At 30.5% G+C, this 22,967-nt stretch overlaps 3 protein-coding genes across 3 annotated transcripts; 1 reads left to right on the forward strand and 2 right to left on the reverse strand.

Moving 5' to 3' along the window:
• Positions 1–3,244: 3,244 nt before the first annotated feature.
• LOC131846812 (cysteine-rich with EGF-like domain protein 2) lies at positions 3,245–4,622 on the reverse strand. The gene has a single exon (XM_059196219.1). The coding sequence runs from the start codon at positions 4,497–4,499 to the stop codon at positions 3,405–3,407; it is 1,095 nt and encodes a 364-aa protein (XP_059052202.1). The 5' UTR covers positions 4,500–4,622; the 3' UTR covers positions 3,245–3,404.
• A 333-nt stretch (positions 4,623–4,955) lies between these two features.
• Positions 4,956–7,424, forward strand: LOC131846678 (something about silencing protein 10). Its single transcript, XM_059196020.1, has 2 exons — positions 4,956–5,088; positions 6,006–7,424. Exons 1-2 carry the CDS (start codon positions 5,072–5,074, stop codon positions 7,393–7,395), a joined length of 1,407 nt encoding a protein of 468 aa, XP_059052003.1. The 5' UTR covers positions 4,956–5,071; the 3' UTR covers positions 7,396–7,424.
• LOC131846809 (notchless protein homolog 1) lies at positions 7,392–22,906 on the reverse strand. Its single transcript, XM_059196216.1, has 10 exons — positions 22,739–22,906; positions 11,933–12,090; positions 11,701–11,837; positions 11,403–11,577; positions 11,017–11,191; positions 9,954–10,098; positions 9,448–9,640; positions 8,629–8,792; positions 8,009–8,135; positions 7,392–7,492 (listed from the first exon to the last, which is right to left on the reverse strand). Exons 1-10 carry the CDS (start codon positions 22,874–22,876, stop codon positions 7,480–7,482), a joined length of 1,425 nt encoding a protein of 474 aa, XP_059052199.1. The 5' UTR covers positions 22,877–22,906; the 3' UTR covers positions 7,392–7,479.
• Between the last annotated feature and the right edge of the window lie 61 nt (positions 22,907–22,967).

Genomic DNA, 22,967 nt, shown 5'->3' on the forward strand with positions numbered 1-22,967 from the left:
AAACTCTGATATGAACATGTCTTAGACCATTATAAGGAAATCAAGATAAATATTTCGGAGTTTAAGTATAAGCATTCCGCTTTGCAGCATGCCGAGACTTTTCCGTTTCTAAGGATGAGTAATGATGAGTATGTTAATAATAGTATTTAGATAGGGATACTTAACAATTTTATAAAGCTACATTATAAAACACACGCATTGGGCCACATACTAGGCGAACCTGTATCGCGGGTGTCCACAAAATAATTTACGAGTCTAGTAAAACTACATTGTTTAATTTAATAGTATCAAAAATGAGTACTTTTTAATAAGATCTTCCAAACTTGAATAGTAAATGTTTGAAATGATTGTGACTTTTAGATACAAGTTAACATTATGTAGATGAAATGGGACGATATGTTTGAAAAAAAACATTTTAAATTTCATTACAATCAGGTTAGTTTTACTTTTTGTTTTATATTACTTCTTATAGAAAATATGTGAAATTAATTATAAATATAGCTATGCAATCAGTTTCTAAACTAAAAACAACATATTAGCTCAGTATTCTATAAATTAATTTTTTAATTGTGAGACTTTCGCTATGCTACATTCTACTGAAACATTCCATACAAAAAACAGACTGAATGTAGAAATATTCATTAGGAAACTATATCATTTACAGAATGTGTAGCATAGATGTATCAAAATTTAAAATTAGTATATTGTGTATCATATGAACTGTCACAATATTTACGCGTCTCTTAATAATGATTATAAGTATGAATGTTTTCGAAAACGGCATGAATCGACAAGCTAGAGATTCGACGAGTATTATGAAATGGGACCGAAATATAAAATTGTAATAGATTATTAAGATAAATGGGACTGATATTGATAACTTACAAGCAGTATAAGCTAATTGTTTACATGCTACCATGCGATCAGCTGTATTCATTGTCATATTTATATTACATAACTTCGTAAATTATTGTAATAATGATATAGGTACATATTATGAATCTGTTGGGAGGTTACAGATTCCCATCATTGTTCTTAATTAATTAAACACATTTTGTTTTGAGATATATTCATGGTATATTTTATCTGTAAAGTAGCATTTTAAATGCTAGTCGTGTATGTTATTTAGCTTAATTTCACAAAGGCACTGCTTTAGAATTTTCTTATTGTAACTTTCTTCTTTAGTAGTTGGCACATGAACATCGGTGGAGATTTGCTAGAATATAGAATAGGTTAAGTATTTTATTTCACAAGTAGTCTTAGATGACGATGTTATATTAGTACTTAAAATAAAATTTTACCAAAAAAATCTTAGAACAAAGTTACTTCAGTAGTAATGTGTTATTTATGTTGATTTTATTGAAAGACATTAACATTTGATTTACAATAATTTATATTGTTGAATAATAATATATTGATAATAATTAAAATAAGTCAATATCATTCTTTCATGATCAAAATCAACATTTCTCTTCACCAAAGACCATTGTTAATTTATAGTTCGAAACAGGCCAAAATTGTACAATGTATGAATGCTTTACATTGTGCATTAAATATTAGAAGTCGATTTTAAATTGGCAAATATTCTGAAAATTCGAATCACAATTATATTGGCAATCATTATTCCATTACATTTAATATTATATTTTATTAAAATATGACTATTAAATTATTTTTATTCTCTACTGCACTTTCTTGGAATTTAATTAATTTTGAAGTTGCGTAACTTCACACTTATTATAAATTCAGCTGTTTTAGGTTTTTTCAATTTATAATTATGCACTATGTTAGATGCGATGATCTTAATTTAAGCACTAAGTAGCGAGTGGTTGATTTATTTACTTCGTAGAAAAAATATTTACAAGCCTTGACACTTTTAAATCTTGTGCATAAAATAACAACAAATCTTTTGTATTGTATTTCATTGTGTACTTGTAATCATTTTGTTTTTATTGAAATTGGTTAAGTTTAATTATTAATAACATACAATAAAAAGATAAAACAAATTGAGAGTTGAAGATGTATTGAGTCATCACAAGTCACATAAAAGTAGGTACTTTGAACTTAACGTTAATACTTTATTCAGACTGAAAATGTATACCTTATGCTTACTGCTGCCAAATTAACTATTGCCAATTATAAAATTACTTTCGTCTTTATTATACATGTAGTACTATGAACTCTTTGTCACAATTAATTTTAAGGATCAAATAAACATTATTTATATTGGAAATATATTTTAATAGCATTCAATTAGCATGTAATTGAGTCTTCAAACTTTGCATTTGTTTCTCTATGAATTATAAATCTTATTTAACAATAATTAACTTGTATTACCTTTTTTTTTTATAACAATAATCCTCCTGTATTATAAAGTATTTACTTTATTACTTATAACAATCATTGTATTTAATTTTTGTATATAAATGACACTAAAATGTAGTTTACATACTTGCAATAAAATGTATTTTTAATACACCTTTAATTCGGTTTATTAATTATTTCCAAAGGAAAGGAAACTATGTTAAACATCCCAATCCAAAGACTTCCATCTGCAATTTTTGACACTAAATCTGCTTTGATATACAGCATATGAAATGCAGGTTATTGGATATGTATTAATTAATCCATTTTTCGTAATTTGACCATGTTTTTATCTAATATTGCAATTTGTAAATGTCCAATCTTCTTTAGTTTTAATAATAATGAAAAGGAACTACCACTAACTTTTGCTATTGTTTTTTTTTATCATCTATTGCAATATTAAATATTCTTTTTTATAATACACTTTGGAAAAGAATAATTATTATGTTGATAAAAATGGTGGCAATACTTTAAAAGACAAATAAAGGGCCACCAAAAATGATGATACATGTTGTGTCCCTCCCCCATAGACGTTGCAAACTGTGGGTTCACACAGTACACAGTGTGGGAGAATGCTAAATTTCGTGATGTTACATTTCCAAATTTAATATATCATATTTATTTATTTGATTTTACTTGTTGGTTTTTCACAATTATGAGCAATTTATGAATGGGCTCTACAAATGAATTGCATATAAATTAATTCAGTTATTTATCTAGGAAAGGTATATGTATTTAATAAAAAACAAGATTATCAATGCTCAATTATAATTTAATTGTTTATTGCACTGTGTCATTATAGGTTACTATTGTAGTAACATACCCATGGATGGAAATAAAATGTATATTAAGACACTGTGTGAGACAATTGAATATGATGACAGACCAACAATGGTCTGATTAATTTTATACTGATACTTTTTACTTTTTTTATGTAACTGGGTCAGCAAATCAGACCATAATTGATGCAGCCCAGCAACTTCCATCAACTATATAATTTAATAGTAACCAATTTGTACAAAAATTTGTAGGAAAATGTTCTAATTTACATACAGATTTACAAGTACATTTAAAATATTCATTTCTATATTTGTCTCAGAGTAATGTATATACATTGCAATTATTATAATTGCTAGAGATCCTATAGTTTTTGAATTCCTAAGTACAAAAATTGCTATAACAATTAATCCTAAATATAGTCCTAATTTCTTTATAGTATATCTTAAAAGTTTACTCTTATGTTTATCATCTAAACATCTACCACTCCATAACACATGATCAGGTTCACATGATGTACAATTTGTATATCCATCTCCTGCACATGTTTTACATGTTACATCGCATGATTTACAATCATAGGAACCCTCTGTGTTAATACAGAATTGGTTAACTTTACAGAAGGTAGAATTTAAGCATTCATTTACATCTGTGCACACACCCAACTCTAACTTCCAACCAGTTTTACAAGCCTCACAAGCTGCTGCACCCTCACTAGAACAACCACTGCAAGCTCTGTGGCATGGCTCACACAAGTCATTATTAACTCTGAAGAAATCGATAGCACAGTCGTCACATAAATTTCCTGAATAACCTTTCTTACAGATACATGTACCATTTCCTGCACGTGTGCCCTCTCCATCACATCTACCATGTCCTCCACAGACTTTGTTCTGCATATTGAGGGGACAAGGGGAACAATTGTGTCCAAAATGATTTTCGTGGCAACAATATTTAAGATTTTCTATACATAACCATGTGTGCAAGTCCATGGAATCAGGATCGTCTCTAAACCACCATTTTTCTAGGAATTGTTCCCCTTCCTCTGCTAGAACATAACAATCACTCTCATGTTTTTTTAACTCTGAACAGAGACCTTCCTGTATCTCGACTAAGCGTAATTCACTTCGTGCATAAGACTTCAACTTTGCTTCTTCCCAAGCAGCATCTCCTCCTTCGTGTTTTCCTCTTGATGTACTATCGATCCAGTAACTAAATGAGTCTGTCAATAATTTACAACGTTGACAATCATCAAGTGGATTCATGGTACCTAATTTTGATACTTTGTTACATGTAACTACATCAGAAATATAAAATAAATATAACAATATACCTTTTGTGAATTTAGTTAATGTCATTATTTGATCGCTTGATATTTGACTAGTTAGGTGATTTATATATTATTTAATACAACATTAGCTTATCAATTAAATAAAAGTACAAAAAAGTAAGAACTTGCAAAATGGATAAATGATAAACAACCATCACAATAGTTTGACAGTTGAATTAAGAATTGGAATTGGAAAAACATTAGATTGTTACTAAAGTTCATGGCTGTATGGGTTCAGTCCTTTTACCCTTTCCTGAGTCGAAAAAACCGATACAAAAAAAAATCACTTCAATTTTATCGAAAGTTTACCTAATTTGCTATGGTTTCATTGAAAAGGAGATGAATGAAAATGGGGAAAAAATTGCTATGGTTTCAGTTTGTCATGATTAATAAAAAATAAAAATTCTTGTCCCCCTGTGCCCTAAAAATTGCATATACAGTGTCAGTCCAATAAATGTCATGCATTTGTGATGTCAAAACAAGATATGTACAGACTACAGATCTGTACCGTAATGTATCCATGCGTGTTAGCATTTCTTTTTTTGGTGCATGATAAAATTTAAATATTATTGAATGGTATAAATTAAATAATTCATCATCATGGCTGATAAAATAAGGTATTATATTATTTGTCTAGGAGGCATTACATGTCCCCATTGAAAAGCATTTTCTATTTTATATTATAAACACGTTTATATTTAAAATAGCAATATTTCCTTTCTTATTTTCGACAATGACAAAACATTTGTGAAAATAAATGTAAATAAATAAATAAATGTAGCACGACTTTAAAATATTACGAGGTTATGGTTGGAATTTGGTACCTATAACCTTTTTAGGTTAAAAGATTTATTTATTACCTCTTTAAGGATTAATATAATCATCCTCTGGGACAAATAGAACTGAATCAGGCAGCGGCTGTAAATTTTTGTATTTCTTTTAATTCCTGTACATTAGAGAATTAGTAGAAACAATATTGCATAAATTTATCGTTAAGTTATATTGCGTATTTGAATGTCTGCATGATTTTTATCATCCAGAAACCATAAAAATTCCTTCATGTTCATATACCCTGTTGGAATATTCTATAATATACTCAAAAATCAAATGAAATGGCAGCATCATAGATATCAAGAGTAAATGGATATAATATGATAATCATATTATATAGACATTAATGAATTAGGGTATGGCACCACTGTGTTTTCAATTAAATTAACCAAACCTTTAATCATTATCTGAATACTTTTAAAATAATATATAATACTTCTTTGTAAATTTAAAACTTTAAAGGAAAAAAATAATTTAAATAAATTTAAAAACTTTAAACGCTTCTCTTGTAAAAAATGAAAACATTTTGAATACTGCCATTTTCTTATATATAGTCTATATAGTCATATAAATCACAAATACTTCATGCAGTCTTGCTGTTGCTACTGTATAATTGTGTATGATTTGAATGACATGATGTATCACAATACTAGTTTTAGGTTTTATTATTTATTTCATTATTATATATTGATATTTTTTTTAGAGTTGAATCAAAATATGATAAATATGACCTCTCTGATTCTGATAATGAATACACAGAAAAAGAAAAGAAACTTATTCAGAAATTAAGCAAGAGAAAACATGATCCCGAAAGTGAAGATGAAGTGTATGGTTTTTCTGAATCTGATGAAGATTCAGACAATAACATGAATGATCTAAGTATAGCTGATAGTGATGTAGAAGGTAATGAAAAATCAGATGATGATTTACCCGATTCCAAAGCTTGGGGAAAGAAAAAGAGGTCATATTATGCTACAGATTATGTTGATGAAGATTATGGTGGATTTGGTAATGATGAAGAAGCAGCAATTATGGAGGAAGAGGAAGCTAAGAACATACAAAAAAGGCTTTTGGAACAGCTGGGGGATGAGGACTTTAGTCTAGATTTTTTTACAAAACAGGTGACTCAAGTAGAGGAAAGAGAGACTCTAATAAAAAGCGACTTGAGTAAGATGTCAAAAAGACAAAAACATCAGTTGCTAGAGAAGGAGAGCCCTGAATTTGCAGGTCTTGTTGAAGACTTTAAAACAAAGTTAATTGTAGCTAAAGATAACTTGCAACCTGTTTTGGCACTTGTTAAAAATGGAAAAATACCAAAATGTGCTGCTTCAAAATTTGTCAAAACAAATTATGAACTTATATTGAATTATTGCACAAATATTAGTTATTATCTTCTTCTAAAAAGTCAAAGAATCAATATCCTAAATCATCCTGTTATAAAAAGGTTATACCAATACAGACAGATGTTAAACAAAATGGAACCTATATATTTGGAAATTATAAAACCACAAATAGATAAAATACTAAATGCAGTAAGAAATAATTTGGAAGTACATATTACGAAACAGTTACGAAATAAAAATGATAAAAAGCGCAAGTCATCTCCTTCAGCACCAGAAGTAGCAAGTAAAAAACAGAAAATTACCAGCACTTTAGAAAAAGATGATGAAGATACTGGTGTATCTGATGATGAAAATGACTATGAAGGAATTGATTACTTCAAAACTGATAAAAGAAAGAAAGCTGTTGTTAAGAATGATGAATCAGAAGAAAGTGGATTTTCTGATAATGATGATAATTTGCCTAATGACATTGTTCATCAAAGTAAATTATCATCAACTCATTCAACAGATATTCCTCAAGATGTAGAATACAAGCGTGAAATCACTTACCAGATTGCTAAAAACAAAGGTTTGACACCATATCGAAAGAAGGAACAAAGAAATCCCAGAGTCAAACATAAGTTGAAGTACAGAAAGGCAAAGATTAGAAGGAAGGGTGCTGTACGAGAACCAAGAACTGAGCTTTCTCGTTATGGTGGCGAAGCTTCAGGTATCAAGGCTAATGTAAAAAAGAGTATAAAAATAAAATAATATTGCATTACTGGCTTATTTGTATATTATATTGTAATAGTTTTTTATTTTACATAAACAGTAAATTTGTAATTTCATCCCAGTTTAATGTTGCCACCTGAAATAAAAAGAAATAATATGTTCAATGTACTTAAATGCACTAAAGTAATATTAAAAGTACCTAAATAAATCATGATTTAGCACATCACAGTATGTAGAGGTCTTTTATTCATAATAATAAAAAGGCTATTTAGGTTGAATACAGCTTAATCCCATCGAAATATCAAACAGACTATTTCAATGTATTTTTTTGGAATGAAAAAGTAATGATAATTAATTACAACATACATTTTTAAAACAAGGTTCTAGATGCGAACTATATCAAAATTACAAAAGACTAAAGATATTGAACCTTGCAGTTTAATATGCAAGATACATAGGATGGTATGCTGATGCAGTAGCATAGGTGATATGAATACTGAAATAACATTTTAATTAATTGCCATTAATTACTACCAGTATAGTATAACATTTATTTAACAAGAGTAATGCAACAATAACAAACAAAGGTGCACATTTAACACCTTGAGGCTATTTATTATATTATATGCCTATATATAATACCTATACTTACAATTTTAAAACTTTATCTTTTCCTCCTGAGGCTACATATGCACCATCAGGTGACCAATCAACAGAATAAACTTCATCTGCATGTCCAGGCAAATCTAATTCTAATTTCTTATTTTTCATGTTCCAAACTGGAATTAAAAATGTAACATATACTACATATACTTTTTTATGGAGAGCTGTAATGACAATAAAATAAATTGCATATCGGAAGTAACCTAACCACACGTAGCAATTTCTTTTACAATAATATTTTAAGCCAACAGTATTGGAACATAGGCATTGAAGTAGCGAGAACTTTTCTAATAATATTATTAAGATGAATATCTTGTTTATATAATGTGTACAATAGTAAAAAACAAAAGTGAATAAGTATACAGCAGTATTGGAAACTTTTTTCTAAATTATAACATTAATATCTTAAGAGGTATAACGCAATCATAAATGGCTAGTTAAGTTACATAGTACAGCTATTTTGCCTTTTTGGTTCAGAATTCTAAAAAAGATTTTGATAGTTTCATGCAGAAGATCTCCCAAGACCATATTGAAACATACACAATCTATATTTTTACATTTTTCACTTGTGTTGTGTTGTATGAATGAGTTTTAAAATTACGGTGTTACCTTTAAGAGTTGAGTCTGCACTCGAAGTTAGTAGCAGTCTAGAGTCCGCAGACCATGCAACCATGTAAACAGCTTGCACATGACCCCTGAGCGTTGTTATGAATTTACCAGTAGTTGCAGCCCACAGTTTCACTGATTTATCAAATGACGCTGATGCTATTAACCTGTTAAAGTTTCATTTTTAAGAGACTGGATTTTTTAATAATTCCTTAAGTAAGTAATTAGCAATAAATTTCAAGAAAATTAACTATTCTTTTTCCACTTTCTATATCTTTTTTTTATCTTACCAAACGCCTAGCAGATTTCTTGTGGGGATCTGTTAATTGAAACCTGTATCTCCAATGACCAAAAGTGCCGGCGTTTTCACCCGCGTTAAATTTCAATAATAAATATAGTCTATGTGTTATTCTTATGCATAAGCTATACACTGTAAAGTTCAGTAGTTTTTGCGTGAAAGAGTAACAAACATCCATACTTAACTTTCGCGTTTATAATATTATTAAGATTTTTTTTTTGTTATCAGTAGTAGATTAACTATATAACTAAATATCTATTCTGATTCGGATTCTGTTCTATACGGCTCGCCCCCTACCACACTGTATTCAGATACAGATCATACATACCCCATGAGATGTGGGCCTGTAGTGTTATATTCAGCATGAGAGCAAATTTTGACGATGCTTGTAACTACTTTATCTGGGTGAACAGTCGTGACGGCATATTATGTGTATATATTTTATAAAATGAAATAGAAGTAGTAATAAAACTGATATTGGTAACTGGCTAGAATAATTTTGATATTATTTGTAAGAATATTACCTGGTGTCTGGTGAAAATTTAACATCATTAACAAGTTGCTGATGACCTGTCAGCCTTGCTACAGGTCGTTTTTCTTTCTCAGGTAGCCATAAAAAGAGAGTAAAATCATCTGAACCCGACACTAATTGTTCAGCTCCTTGGTAACAGACTGACTCATATCTCTCTAATGCTTGTTTCTTCAGTACATCTTTATCTGAACATTAGACAGAGATAAGCTTACAAGTATCAAATTTTAATAAATAATTGCCACAATATTGTTAAAGTTAGCGGAAACTGTTGTCCCTATAGGATGTAGGATTAATAATTCACAATCGTAATTATTCGTAAATTTACTAGCTGAGCTTTCATTTCTTGTATTGTATATTAGTGTTTCCGTTGTTATTAATTTTGCCTGTGATTAGGGACTGAATTTACCAAATCCAAAGCAGAGTTTAAAAATGTTTTCATGATCTCTTGCATTATATCAGAAACTATAATTGTATAGATAGTATTGGATTGTTTCTTACCATTATTGATTATTCCATGCTTGTCAGTAATTGGATGAAAAGGACCAGTACGCAAAATGTAATCTGTGCTTAATGCTAATGTATTCACCCAATGTGCATGTCCCTCCAAAGATCTGCACAAAATTCCATCTTCAGCTCTCCAAACCTTAAAAAATTGCTTAAATATTTATCTGATTTAAGGGAAATCAAATCATCAAATAAATAAAATTAAAACTGTGTGCTTTGAATGTTAATTTAGTTATTTACACCAACACTTAAAAAGAGTCATTTTCAGATATTGGTATGTTGACATATGTCTGACAGTAGCACTTCAGAATGAATGATCTGGAAATGCATCTATTCCTTTTTTTCTAGGGTTTAAATGAAAATATTATGTTTCTTATTTATTTCTTTATATATATAGTTATAGAATTATTTATGAAATAGAAATAATCTTCTAAAAGTTTCTATAATCACTTTTGAATAGCCAATTTTTTTTATTCAGAAGTTTTCTCATTGCTGAAAAAGAGGAATCAACAAAAAACTTTGCTCTTTTAAATATATGTTATTCCAAATTCCATTCCATATTTGAAATTTTGTGTAATAAATGTAAACAGCCAAATAGCAACTTTCGACAAAAATAAATAAATACAATAGCCACTTGAGTAACAAAATAGATCAATCATAGCTATCAGTGTCACCAGTGCCTACAAGTAGCATCGGTTCAGCAGAATATAAGAGGTGAGCCAGCAATCATATGTTTAACCATATTTTACCATTGACCAAACCCCCCATGCTACCATGACTGGAGATTTATTTGAGTATTACTCATGACACATTACAATTAATAATACAACTATATTATGTGAAACTAGTGGTATTCACATAATACACATAAACAAGGAGAAGGTATGCAACAATCAACATAGAAACTCAGGCACTCATATTTTCTCTTAATCAAATTATTAATCATTATTGCTTAGTAATCTTTTCTGGCAGATTTAATATAAACTCTGGCAGTTAGTTTTAAAACCAGTTAGTTGCAATTCCGCAAAAACGAACATGTCTCAATAATGGGTTATACCTTAATTGTTCTATCTTGTGAGGAGGTGTATATGAGCCCACTACCTCCCCATTTGACAGAAGTCACCGCTTTTGAATGGCCCGTTAAACTGAGAATTGTAATACCTGTCACAGTATCCCATATTCGTACATCACCATCTTTTGAAGAACTGGCTAATTTACGACAGTCTGGATTTCTGTGAATATTTTTACACATAAATTACTGTATTCTACTCATTTTTGAAACAATTCTTTGAAATATTAAGTGTTATTTTAACTAATTGGGATAATTTATTGGCATTATACTACTTTACTACTTCTAGTCATATAGTACAATGAGGTCCATCATTCTATGTAGAAAGGAAATGTTCTTTTCCAATTTTTAGTTCACAATATAATTTTGATTACCTGTGGTATGGTTCCCATGCTAAAGCCGTGATCCACTGTTTGTGTCCAATCATTGTCTTTCCCAGTTGACAACCAGTATTTGGGTCCCAAATTATGATTCTTCCTTGTTTGCATGCTGATGCCAGTTTTAATCCATCTGGAGCCCAGCTTATACACAACACCCAATTATTGTGACCTGAAAAATTGTATTATGTAAAATTTTGTGTGACATGTTTTAACCCCAGAAGTCTATCTGGTGCAATAAAAGGATAGTAAACCATTTAAGATAAAATTGATTATATTATAATGCACAAATTACCTTTACAGACATGCAATGGTGTCTGTGTATTTAAATCCCAAAATCGAACAGTTGTATCTCCGGAGCCACTGGCCAAGTGTTTCCCAGATGGACTGAAGCTGGTTGATATTACTGCTTCTGCATGCCCAGGTATGGAACTGACATATTGCAATTATAGAGATCATATTAATGGTTACATTACTGGTCTTATTTCACAAATCATTAGTTTTGTTCAATAAATGTTAGCTCTTACCTTGTGCATCTTGTGACTGGTCGCACTCTAAACACAGCTTGCTGTTGATATACTATTTCCACAATTTCTTCAGAATTCAAAGATTTAATGTCCAGTGCATCCTTCAGAGTGGATGTAATTTCAACATCTTTTACAAAAAATAAAAAAGATTTGTCTTCCTGAAAGCATGAAATGTTTATTATAACCACAGTTAACATAATATTACATACAGATAGCCCATCCCATACAAGAAAATGGTTCCTTCCTAACTCGGGCTATTTTATTTCGCCGCCGTAGCCGCTAGATGTCTCTAGATCTGAAGCAGTTCGGATTACTAGTGGGTGCTTAGTAACAAAGCACGAAAAAAGATGGCAGTGAATTCAGTCTACATGACATGTGTTTTGCAAAGATAGGTATATAATAGATATGTAGGTAACTGTATCGTGTACCTCATTAGGGACGATTCAAGATTCAATGTAAATGTGTAGGTATAATAACGTTAGCCGACACTCTGCAGATATGGCTTATGTGCCAATGTATATATTATGCTATAGTTTATTCTACATTCCATGCCTATTTTTTTCTTTCGACGAAGATATGTTGTAACGCGTCTGCGCTATACGTATAGGCCGATTTTGATACGTTTGTACTCGTACGTATCAAAATCGGGCTATACGATTTTTTATTTTAATCGTTATGTGTAAGAGACTGATTTTAGCTACAATTAATTTACTGGTATACCTATACCTCCTGTATTCTACGATGTACCCCTCTTTTCCCTAATATCCGCTATATCTTATATATAAATTTCGTATCACAGTGTTAGTTGCCTTATTTCTCCCACATTTTGATGAAATTTGATATGTATACTTGCTAGGTCTGAGGTAGGGTTGTTATCTATTTTTTATACCCCTAAGTTATAGGGGTGGCCTACCCTGAAATTTTTTTTTTGTATTATTGACAATTTTTTATTTATTTATAATGTTACATTAAAAATACATACACGCCTAAATTTTGGCCCGTCTTTCACCAACCCCTATTTTTAATAGCGATATTCTTACAAATATTATAAATGCTAAAGTAACTCAGTCTGTCTGTTTGTCTCGCTTTCACGCCAAAACTACTGAACTTATTTTATTGAAATTTGGTACACAGTTAATGTAGACCGTGAGAAAGGTTACTTTTTAATGCGACAAAGGGTTGAAAGGTGAAATGAAAGGCTATATGAAAATATCGTCATTTTTAAAGTCAGATCTTGTAAGCTAAAGCTTTAATTTATAATGTTATAATTTAATTAATAATATTTTTTAGGCTGCTGACTAAATATAAATAAATATGACATTCTAAGTTTGTAAAATGTTATCCTTAAGAGGGTAAAATGAAATATAAGGCCCAAAATCACCAAGGTGGCAAATTCAAGTTCTGTTTTATGATGAATTTACCTAGCAGCTATTACTTTGATGATCAGCCTAAATGATCCATAAACTTATGTTTAAACAATATTTACGTTGGCAGAGCATGGAATTGATTACAACTCTTGTAATTTTATTTTTAAAGAGACCTATCGCTGAAAAAATCATTACGGGAACGTTTTTGTAAGGTTTATAATAATATTAAAATATAACATAAGTATTTATTTTTTTCCTTATTCAATAGCGGATCTAGACACGCGGCAGCGTGTCAAGCCGAGTTTCAAGTAAACTGGCTTGCAGCACCGTGTGTATATTTACACGAACCATTTGGAGCCACTTTTGACCCCCTCATAACTCAAAAACTCTTTCACACAAACCTGTCAAATTTGGTTTATATATTGAGACTTGCGAGATAAATATGTGTTCCAAATTTCATAAACATATCTCAAACGGTTATTTAGATATTAACGTCCAAAAATCGTCATTTTTATCACTGATCAACTATAGATCAAAATTATAACCCACTTCCAGATGACCTAGGAAGTTCAAATTTGGCATGCAGATAGGTAATTAGGTGAATATAAAGGAAAAAATCTGAAACTGGTAAATTGTTATCATTTTACTACAATATTTCACTTTAATTGATTCTATTTCAACTTATACTGGACGAATACTAAAATTCTATGAAAACGTCGATAGCCACCAATTGACATTGATCCCTGGCGAAATATCTCATCTTGTACTGGCCGGAAAGTAATATTGTATGAAAACGTCGATCATTACCAATTTACGTTGACCCCTTCACATCAGTGTCGATAACTAGCAAACTTCAAATATTGCATTGAGCGGTAAACACTAGTTGCTATAATTTAGATTCTGTCTAAAATATACTCGTACTTATAACTAGGAGTATAGTCGAATTTCGTATTTATTATGTTATTAACTGAGATTTGGTATTAATTATTGTTTCAATATTTAGCGCACATCGATAGTGTAAAATCATTATTTTTTATAAATAATTATTAAATAATAGGCATTTCGGTATAGGGCGCCGCGGCGGCGCCGTGTGGGAGCGGTGCGATAAAACGTTGACGCGAACCTGTCCGAGCGAATGGCAGCCGCCCTCATATGTCTCAATGTTTTGTTTCTCGATATCTAACCTATAAGGTTGCGATTTATGCTACTAAATTCATAGTTTTCTTAAATTATACTTATATATTTGTGGTTATATTAATATTACATTATTTTAATAAATACGTATGGTGTAGACAATAGTTTAATCCAAAAATTAATAACAATTTTAGTATAGTTATAAGTAGGAATGTATAGTTAACTCGAGAATGAGAACTCATTGGTAACAAATTGTTTTCTTGAGAATTCAATAGATAACAGTCAATTTGTTACATAATCGTCTTTACGAACTATAACGTGTCAATACGAAGTTTCAGATATTAAATAATGTATATGTTGAAAGAGAACAATTCCGTATTTGCTTAACATATGCTATTACTATCCACAAATCACAAGGCCTTAGTTTTGGCAGTCCTCTTCTCAACATAGGCTCCTCTATATTTAATAAAGGGCAGGTTTACGTTGGACTCTCCAGAGTTAAAACCTTAGATGGAGTACGTCTTAACAATTTAGATCCAAGTCACGAGAGCTCTATTGTAGAGTACAACCGTCTGTGGACGTTATACCGCCCCGATTTGCCCAAAAATTCCTGATACTGAATTGGCTTTGCACTGGAACATTTAAAAGTTACAAGAAAATATAGAAAATAACACAAAAAAAAGACAATTATACCCCGTAAATATACGAAAATACAGTAATTTATCAAAAATAATTTGGTATTAATTTAGTTATAAATAAGTACCTCGTATAATTTATGTACAAAAAGTAATGATATCCCATCAAAAACATAAATGTGAAATGATAGCCGAGTTTCATATTAATATATGCCTTGATTGTTGACTTCTACGACAAAAGAGACGAGATCTAAATGGGTGCCAAGTTCAATGGTCTATCCTGAAATGTATTTATAACAATATAAAATATCATTTCTTCTTATAACTTAGGATAATATACTGTAGCCTAAGGTCTAACTTGGCTAGTTTTCATATACGAAATATACTGTAGCCTTCGCAAGTTCTAAACATGTTACTTGTCGGTTCCTATTTTAATATTAGTAGTAACTAGCAATCGAAAGTAATAATTGGTATATGAGAACTGGCTAAGTTAGACCTTAGGCTACAGTATATTATCCTAAGTTATAAGAAGAAATGATATTTTATATTGTTATAAATACATTTCAGGATAGACCATTGAACTTGGCACCCATTTAGATCTCGTCTCTTTTGTCGTAGAAGTCAACAATCAAGGCATATATTAATATGAAACTCGGCTATCATTTCACATTTATGTTTTTGATGGGATATATGTTACCTATACATAGAAATTAAAGAAATCTAATGAAATTGCCAATAAAGACGTTAGAAAGCAAAATATTGTGCAAATGGGTGATATTATGACTATTTTTTAGTCTAAATTATCTAAATATGAGAAATAGATGTGTCTTGTATATTAATTAACATGCTCTAGGTATGAGAAGTTCGTCATATTTTAATATTATTAGAGCTTTTTTTTAAATATCTAAAATAATCATGTATCATCTGCGAGTTTGGTGATGTTCCCGGAAGGGATGAGGTGTTCACGGAATGATGCGTGTGACGTCCTTAAATGACGATATAGATACAATTTAGGGTTAAAAATCATGAGCAATGTTTTTGGAACATCGTACTTATTTATTCATTTTTGCATAAGGTTCCTAATTATCAAAAACCGTAACTTAAAACACTTTACAGTCTTTTAATAACCTGTACACAGCTGATTAGAAAGTTTTAATAATCATATTAAACTTTTATTACAATGGCAATAATAATCTTTTATTCCAATGTAAATAAATCAAACCATCTAAACATTATACTTATTATTTTTTAGTCATTATATACACGAATTTTGATATCGGTCTTCAGAATCAATGTACTGGTTCTTTCTTTGGCATAAAAGTCTTAGTCATACGAATCAGTTTATATTTCTTTGCTATCGCTAACACATTTTTGGAAGACTTCCCTCTCTTTGGAATTTTTTCATAAAATACAGGCCTTTTCTTTTAATTGCGCTGTCAGTACTTCGTTGAATAAGAGATTTTTGCGCACTTTAGGTGGTTCTATGACATTTTAAATCAATGCGTCAACTTTGCTGTTAGGAGTCGTTGTTGGTACCTGAACTATTTCCTGTTCTTTTTTTTTTTCTTCTTAGTCTTTTCTTTAAAGTTTTATATTTACATTTTATGTTAGGAATTGTTTTCTCTTGTTGTTTTATTTTATGATTTGGCTCTATCCTTCCGAACAATTTTTCTTTCCGTTGTTTTCTCCCTAAAAACCGTTCTGCATTTAATTCATCATTCGAATCTGGCAAAGTATTGTTTACTATACCTGATATTGCCTTCCTTTCTTCCCTGTATTTTTCTAATGCCCCTTTCCCAATTTTTTATTTTGCTTCACTCTCTCATTGATTTCATCAATGTTTTTAACTTTCTCTACAGCTTCTTTTCTAAAAATAGGCTCTATCCTTAGCCCTTTTTATTTCTCTCTCTTTCACCATCATCTTATCTAAAAATTTTTTTTCCTGGCATTGGATTCTCCCATTGTCGCAAGTAAACCGAACTATTCTTATTAACTTGCTATTTCGGACGTTTCTTTATTTTTTGCAGCCATATGAGACTCCATATTGCTAAATAACATTAAACATATATTAAACAATATGTTAGCACAACATATACTGAATTGATTAACCGTTAGTAATAATAACAGGGTGCGTTTATTTAAAAAGTCATTTCGGGAACGTCATCATCATTTCGAGAACCCTCCGTCAACTTCGGAAACGGTCCCGAAATGACCGTTCCCGAAATGACTTTTTTAAATAAGCGTGCCTTTTTTAGATCGCAGTAATCTTTGACATCATGTTTGTTTTTATTATTGTAAAATATTTGAGATTACTATTTGCTATAAAGTACTACAAAACTTATATTTCAATTTCCCAAGTTTAGAAACGCATTCCCGGTATGATGACGTATTGATGTACTCTCTATAAATATTGAATTGAAAGATGCTTACCTCTTATTTTCAATTGTTTTGGCAAAAACGAAAGACGACAACCGTTTGTTTACATCGTTCACATCACTATACCATAGAAAACTAAGGGTTGCGATAAAAAACAAAATTTTTATTGAGAATCAAAATTGCGTTCACTGAAATGATGCTTACACTGAGGGACACAATATATTGACTTGATTTTCTTTAATTTCGTTTCTTTCTTTAGTAATAACAATAATTAATTGATTTATGATAAAATTGTAGGCCATTGAGTAAGAAAAACATTTAAAACTTATTTTATTTTATTAATATTTTCAACGTTAGTTTTTGAAGATTGGTACTTGGGACGCGTTCCCGAAATGATTTTTGAAGTTATTTCTTTAAATATTAATAAATGTGCTTTACTTTTTCAGTAAAAAATATAAGGTACAGTTAATATGAACATAGTTAAGTAATATTTACAATATCAATTTGTTTAAAAACACCAAATTTAGACTTTTATTTGCTGATAAAGCTAATTCTCCACCTTGGTGATTTTGAGCCATAAGATGAAAGTTGAAGATGATGAAGAAATTCGTCATTTTCAAAACTAGTACGATGAAACTTTTGTCTTTAGATTTTTCGAGTTACATTATTAAATATTTATTATTTATTTGAATAAGGTCACTATTCCACACGGACGAAGTCGCGGGTACAGCTAGTTAATTTATAAGGCAAAACAAGGTTTGCCGGGTCAGTTAATTTATATCTATAATGAAATGAAATTCGGTTTCAAAAGAAGGAATATTAATTAAGCTTAATAGCTTAAAACTTCAATCCTAGATGAAGTGAACAGGGTCGATTTAGGTTTTTCATTACTATTATAGAAATGTGTAACGGGGGAACACGTTACTTAGTACGAAATTGTGTATATTACAATAAAACTTAACGAGAAAATTAATAATAATAATGATGATGTCACTGGAACACTACTATACCGTACATTAGTCGCGAACTTTCTGGAAGCGCGAGAGGCGCGCTCCTATTGGTCGGTCGGTGCGGTTACCGCACGACGCGCATGCGCTGTACGCTTAGATGAGTCTCAGGGCGCGGGCATAAGTACTTACTATGTAGTATGTATACGTATGGGTGTCACCAATGTTTTTTTACAATAATATTACTCTATTATCTAAGCCAGTAATGTGTGCTTATTTTGAACTTGATAACATTCAGAATTACTTGTATAACTTTCGATATCTACAATAATAATATCTTTGATGTATGAAAGAAATGTATGTACCTACAGTAAAAGATAATTTTTAAAATGTATGAACCTACATTAAAAGATAATTTTTGACATGTATGAAATGTATGTACCTACATTGAAATATAATTTTTGACATGTATGAAATGTATGTACCTACATTGAAATATAATTTTTGAAATGTATGAAATAGAAATAGAAATAATCTTTATTCAAATACAACTCATTACAAGCACTTTTGAATAGTCATATTTTGATTCTACCACTCATTCGGAATTCAGATTCATCACAAGAAGAATGAGCAAGAAACTTGTGTGTTGCTCTTTTTAATAGATGTTTTATTTTATATAAATAATTACAGTATAACAAGTAAGAGGCATACGATAATCAACATAGAAGTCGCTACGCACTCATTATTAATGTAATCAGATAATATTGTCAGTGCTATAGATTTAAAGTTTTTCTATAAAAACATTATTATCGTTAACGAATTCTTCAATCTTATAGTAAGCTTTTTGGCAAAGGAACTGTTTTATTTGACATTTAAATCTTTTTTCTGGCAGATTTATAACAGACTCTGGTATTTTATTGTAAAACCTTACGCAATTGCCATAAAACGAATTACTAACTTTAGCCAAACGACATTTAGGTAAAATCAGTTTGTTATTGTTACGTAAGCTTTTATTAGTGCAATCACTAACTCTTTTGAAACTGTCTATATTCCTTCTGGCATAGATGATATTTTCATAAATGTATTAAGAAGCAACGGTGAGGATATTTGATTCCTTAAAACACTCTCGCAATGACTCCCTGGAATCCATATCATAAATGGAGCGAATGGCCCTCTTTTGTAAAGTAAATACTGTATTTATATCAGCTGCTTTGCCCCATAACAAAATACCATACGACATAATACTATGGAAATAGCTAAAATAGACAAGTTTAGCCGTTGCCACGTCTGTTAATTGTCTAATTCTTCTTACCGCATAAGCGGCAGAACTAAGTCGACTCGCCAATTTAGTAATATGAGCACCCCATTGCAACTTGGAATCTAATGTGATACCTAGAAATACAGTATCTTCAACAAAATTAATAGATTTATTGTCCAATACGATTTTTGAATCTACCGGCCTTACATTGGGGAGAGTAAATTTGATACATTTAGTTTTATTTGCATTTAGTAGCATATTATTTGCCGTAAACCATTTTAAAACATAAGAGAGAGAACCATTTACTTCGTCCATATCATCAATATGTCGATTGACTTTGAATACTAATGAAGTATCATCAGCAAACAGAACTATGTCAGCTATCTTTTCTACCATATAAGGAAGATGTTTATATAAACTAAAAATAAGAAAGGACCTAGAATAGAGCCCTGAGGAACACCCATTTTAATACTAGTTCCCTCAGACTTTACACCATTTATTTCAACAACTTGCATTCTACTATTTAGATAGGATTTCATCATGCATAGTGCTTCATATCTAATACCGTAATGTTCTAATTTGAGTAAGAGTGTTTCATGATCAACGCAATCAAATGCTTTTGAGAGTTCACAGAATACACCGATAGCATCTTGAGACCTCTCCCATTATGAAATGTATGAAAGTAATGTATGTACCTACATAAAAAGTTCATTATTGAAATGTATGAAAGAAATGTATGTACCTACATAAAAAGTTCATTTTTGAAATGTATGTACCTACATTAAACGATAATTTTTGAAATATATGCACCGTACAATAACAAGACACGTTAAACATCATACCACAGAGTCATACGCAAGTTAAAAACAAACTGCTATGATATTAATGAGAAAGGAAAATCAACTTTATGCCATTCGGGTTAGGGTCGATTTCTCTCTTTTTTTTTTTAATACTATTTTAATCTTACCAGTTGCCAGTATTCGACGACAGCTACGATTCGTACTCGATATTTTAAATTATTATGTAATCGATTTTTCAGTACAAATGTAAATAACCAACAACACTAATAATATACTACTATATTCCGTTCTTTGAAACGGAACACTGCTATAATACAAAATAATGAAATTTTACTGTTCACAAAGACTAATTAAAAGCATCATCGAATAATGCGCTGTAATAAAATCCTGTTAACGATTATTCAAAAAAATCGATAATACATGTATTTATTTTTAATATGGTAACACTTCATACATAGGTATTATTGGAAAAAGTATTACTTGCTTGTTCGGCTATTTTTAATTTATTTAAAGTTTTTTTATATGTTTAATTTACAATAATAATAATATATTCAGTGCTTATTATTGGAAAATATAAGAAATACATTTAATTAGGCCGATACAAATGACAACAATGCCATCTATGAAAGCATTTTGAAAACATTGAGCCCCGTATTAGCAATGATTAAAGTGTAATTAAATACTGGAAAATAACAAAATGAGTAAATATATGAAAATTACTTTTCTAATCGCATTATTTCATTTTAACATGTATATATAACTTTTTAAAAATAGATTAAACATTTTTGAAAACACAGTTTAGTTTTTTTAAACGTTTGCAAAACTATGAAGAATTCCATCGATACCAATCACGCCATCTATATGCAATATTTAGCAATAATAATGGCTACCTTCCCACGAAGTGCCACTGTTATAACCAAATTAGATCGCCTGTCATCGTTTTTCCAGTGGAGCACCAGTAAAGGATGGAAGGAGATGATAAAATCAAGGCTCTTATGCCATTCTTATATATATTTTTGGAATTAACCTCCACTGTTGTTTAAATGATACAGTTTTTTTAGGTATAACAGTGGACTCGAAATTACAATGGGGGCCCCATATTTCAAAACCAGTAGACTCAGTTCTGCGGCATATGCAATTAGAAGAATTAGGCAATTAACAGATGTGGCAATGGCTAAACTTGTATATTTTAGTTATTTCCATAGCATAATGTCCTATGGCATATTGCTGTGGGGTAAAGCAGCCGATATAAATACTATATTTATTTTACATAAGAGAGCCCTACATTCTATTTATGGTAGTTTGAACCCATCAAGAGAGTCATTATGTCAGTGCTTTAAAGAATCAAATATCCTCACCGTTACTTCACAATACATTTATGAAAATATCATGTATACATGGAAGAACTTAGAGAGTTTTAAAAAACTCAAAGACTGTGCAAGTATAAACTTACGCAATATAAATAAGCTAATTTTACCTAAATGCCGTCTGCACAAAATCAGTAATTCATTCTATGGTAATTGTGTAAGATTTTATAATAAACTGCCAGAATCTGCATTAAATCTGACAGAGATGCATATCAAATCTTATATTAAACAATTTTTATCTACGAAAGCCTAACTGAAAATGTGAATACTATAACTATCAGATGGCAATTGTAAGTAACTTTGACGTGGTCTGGTGTTTTGAGTAGTCATGCTCATTAAAATGTCCAGACTTGTGGCGGCGTGGTGGGCCAGGTCATTGAGCTCCCTAAAATATGGTCGAGCGGAGTAATGGCTGGCTCATCCGTCATACTCGTGAACGGATGCTGCTTGTAGGGACTGGTCTACTCTAATCACTATGACTGATTTCCTCTTATTAATTGTTTAACCAGTTGGTTATATATTCAATATTTTTTCTATTTGAGTATTTAATTGAATTAATGCTAATTGGTGGTTTGTATTCACACACTTAAACTTAAAAATGTAAAGCAATAATAAAATTATTTAAAAGAACAACACGCAAGTTTCTTGCTCGTTCTTCTTGTGATGAGACAGCTTTCCGAAAGAGCGGTGATTAAAAAAATGTAATAACAATTCAAAAGTGCTTCAACGTAAGTCTACTTTGATTTCTACTGTTTTCAAGGGATACTGTGTGGATGACGACCTGACAGTGTACAAGGTCAGCAACGAGGTCTATTGTATCATATATTGACAAGCGCTAGGTTGTTAATATAGGATTCTCCAGTGTACCGACATGTAAGATCTTATGATTAATAAATTAATTTCAGGAATCCAAATTACTTACTTCTTGTAGGAGAGCATTGCATATAAGTTGTAATTGGTCTCTTGTTATGTTTATGGGTAAATCCAATGGACTTCCAGTGTCTTCACCATTGTCTGATTTCAATTTGGCATGAATACAACTAGGTAGGTCTGATTCCATTTTGACTGTATCATATAAAAATATTATAATAAAATTACTGAGTTTAGGTTAACTCATTAATGTTTTTGTTTTTTTGAGTTCAATTTGCCAT

This window comes from Achroia grisella, unplaced genomic scaffold (assembly GCF_030625045.1).
Source record: "Achroia grisella isolate CSIRO2021 unplaced genomic scaffold, CSIRO_AGI_Agris_v1 utg512, whole genome shotgun sequence".
NCBI lineage: Eukaryota > Metazoa > Arthropoda > Insecta > Lepidoptera > Pyralidae > Achroia > Achroia grisella.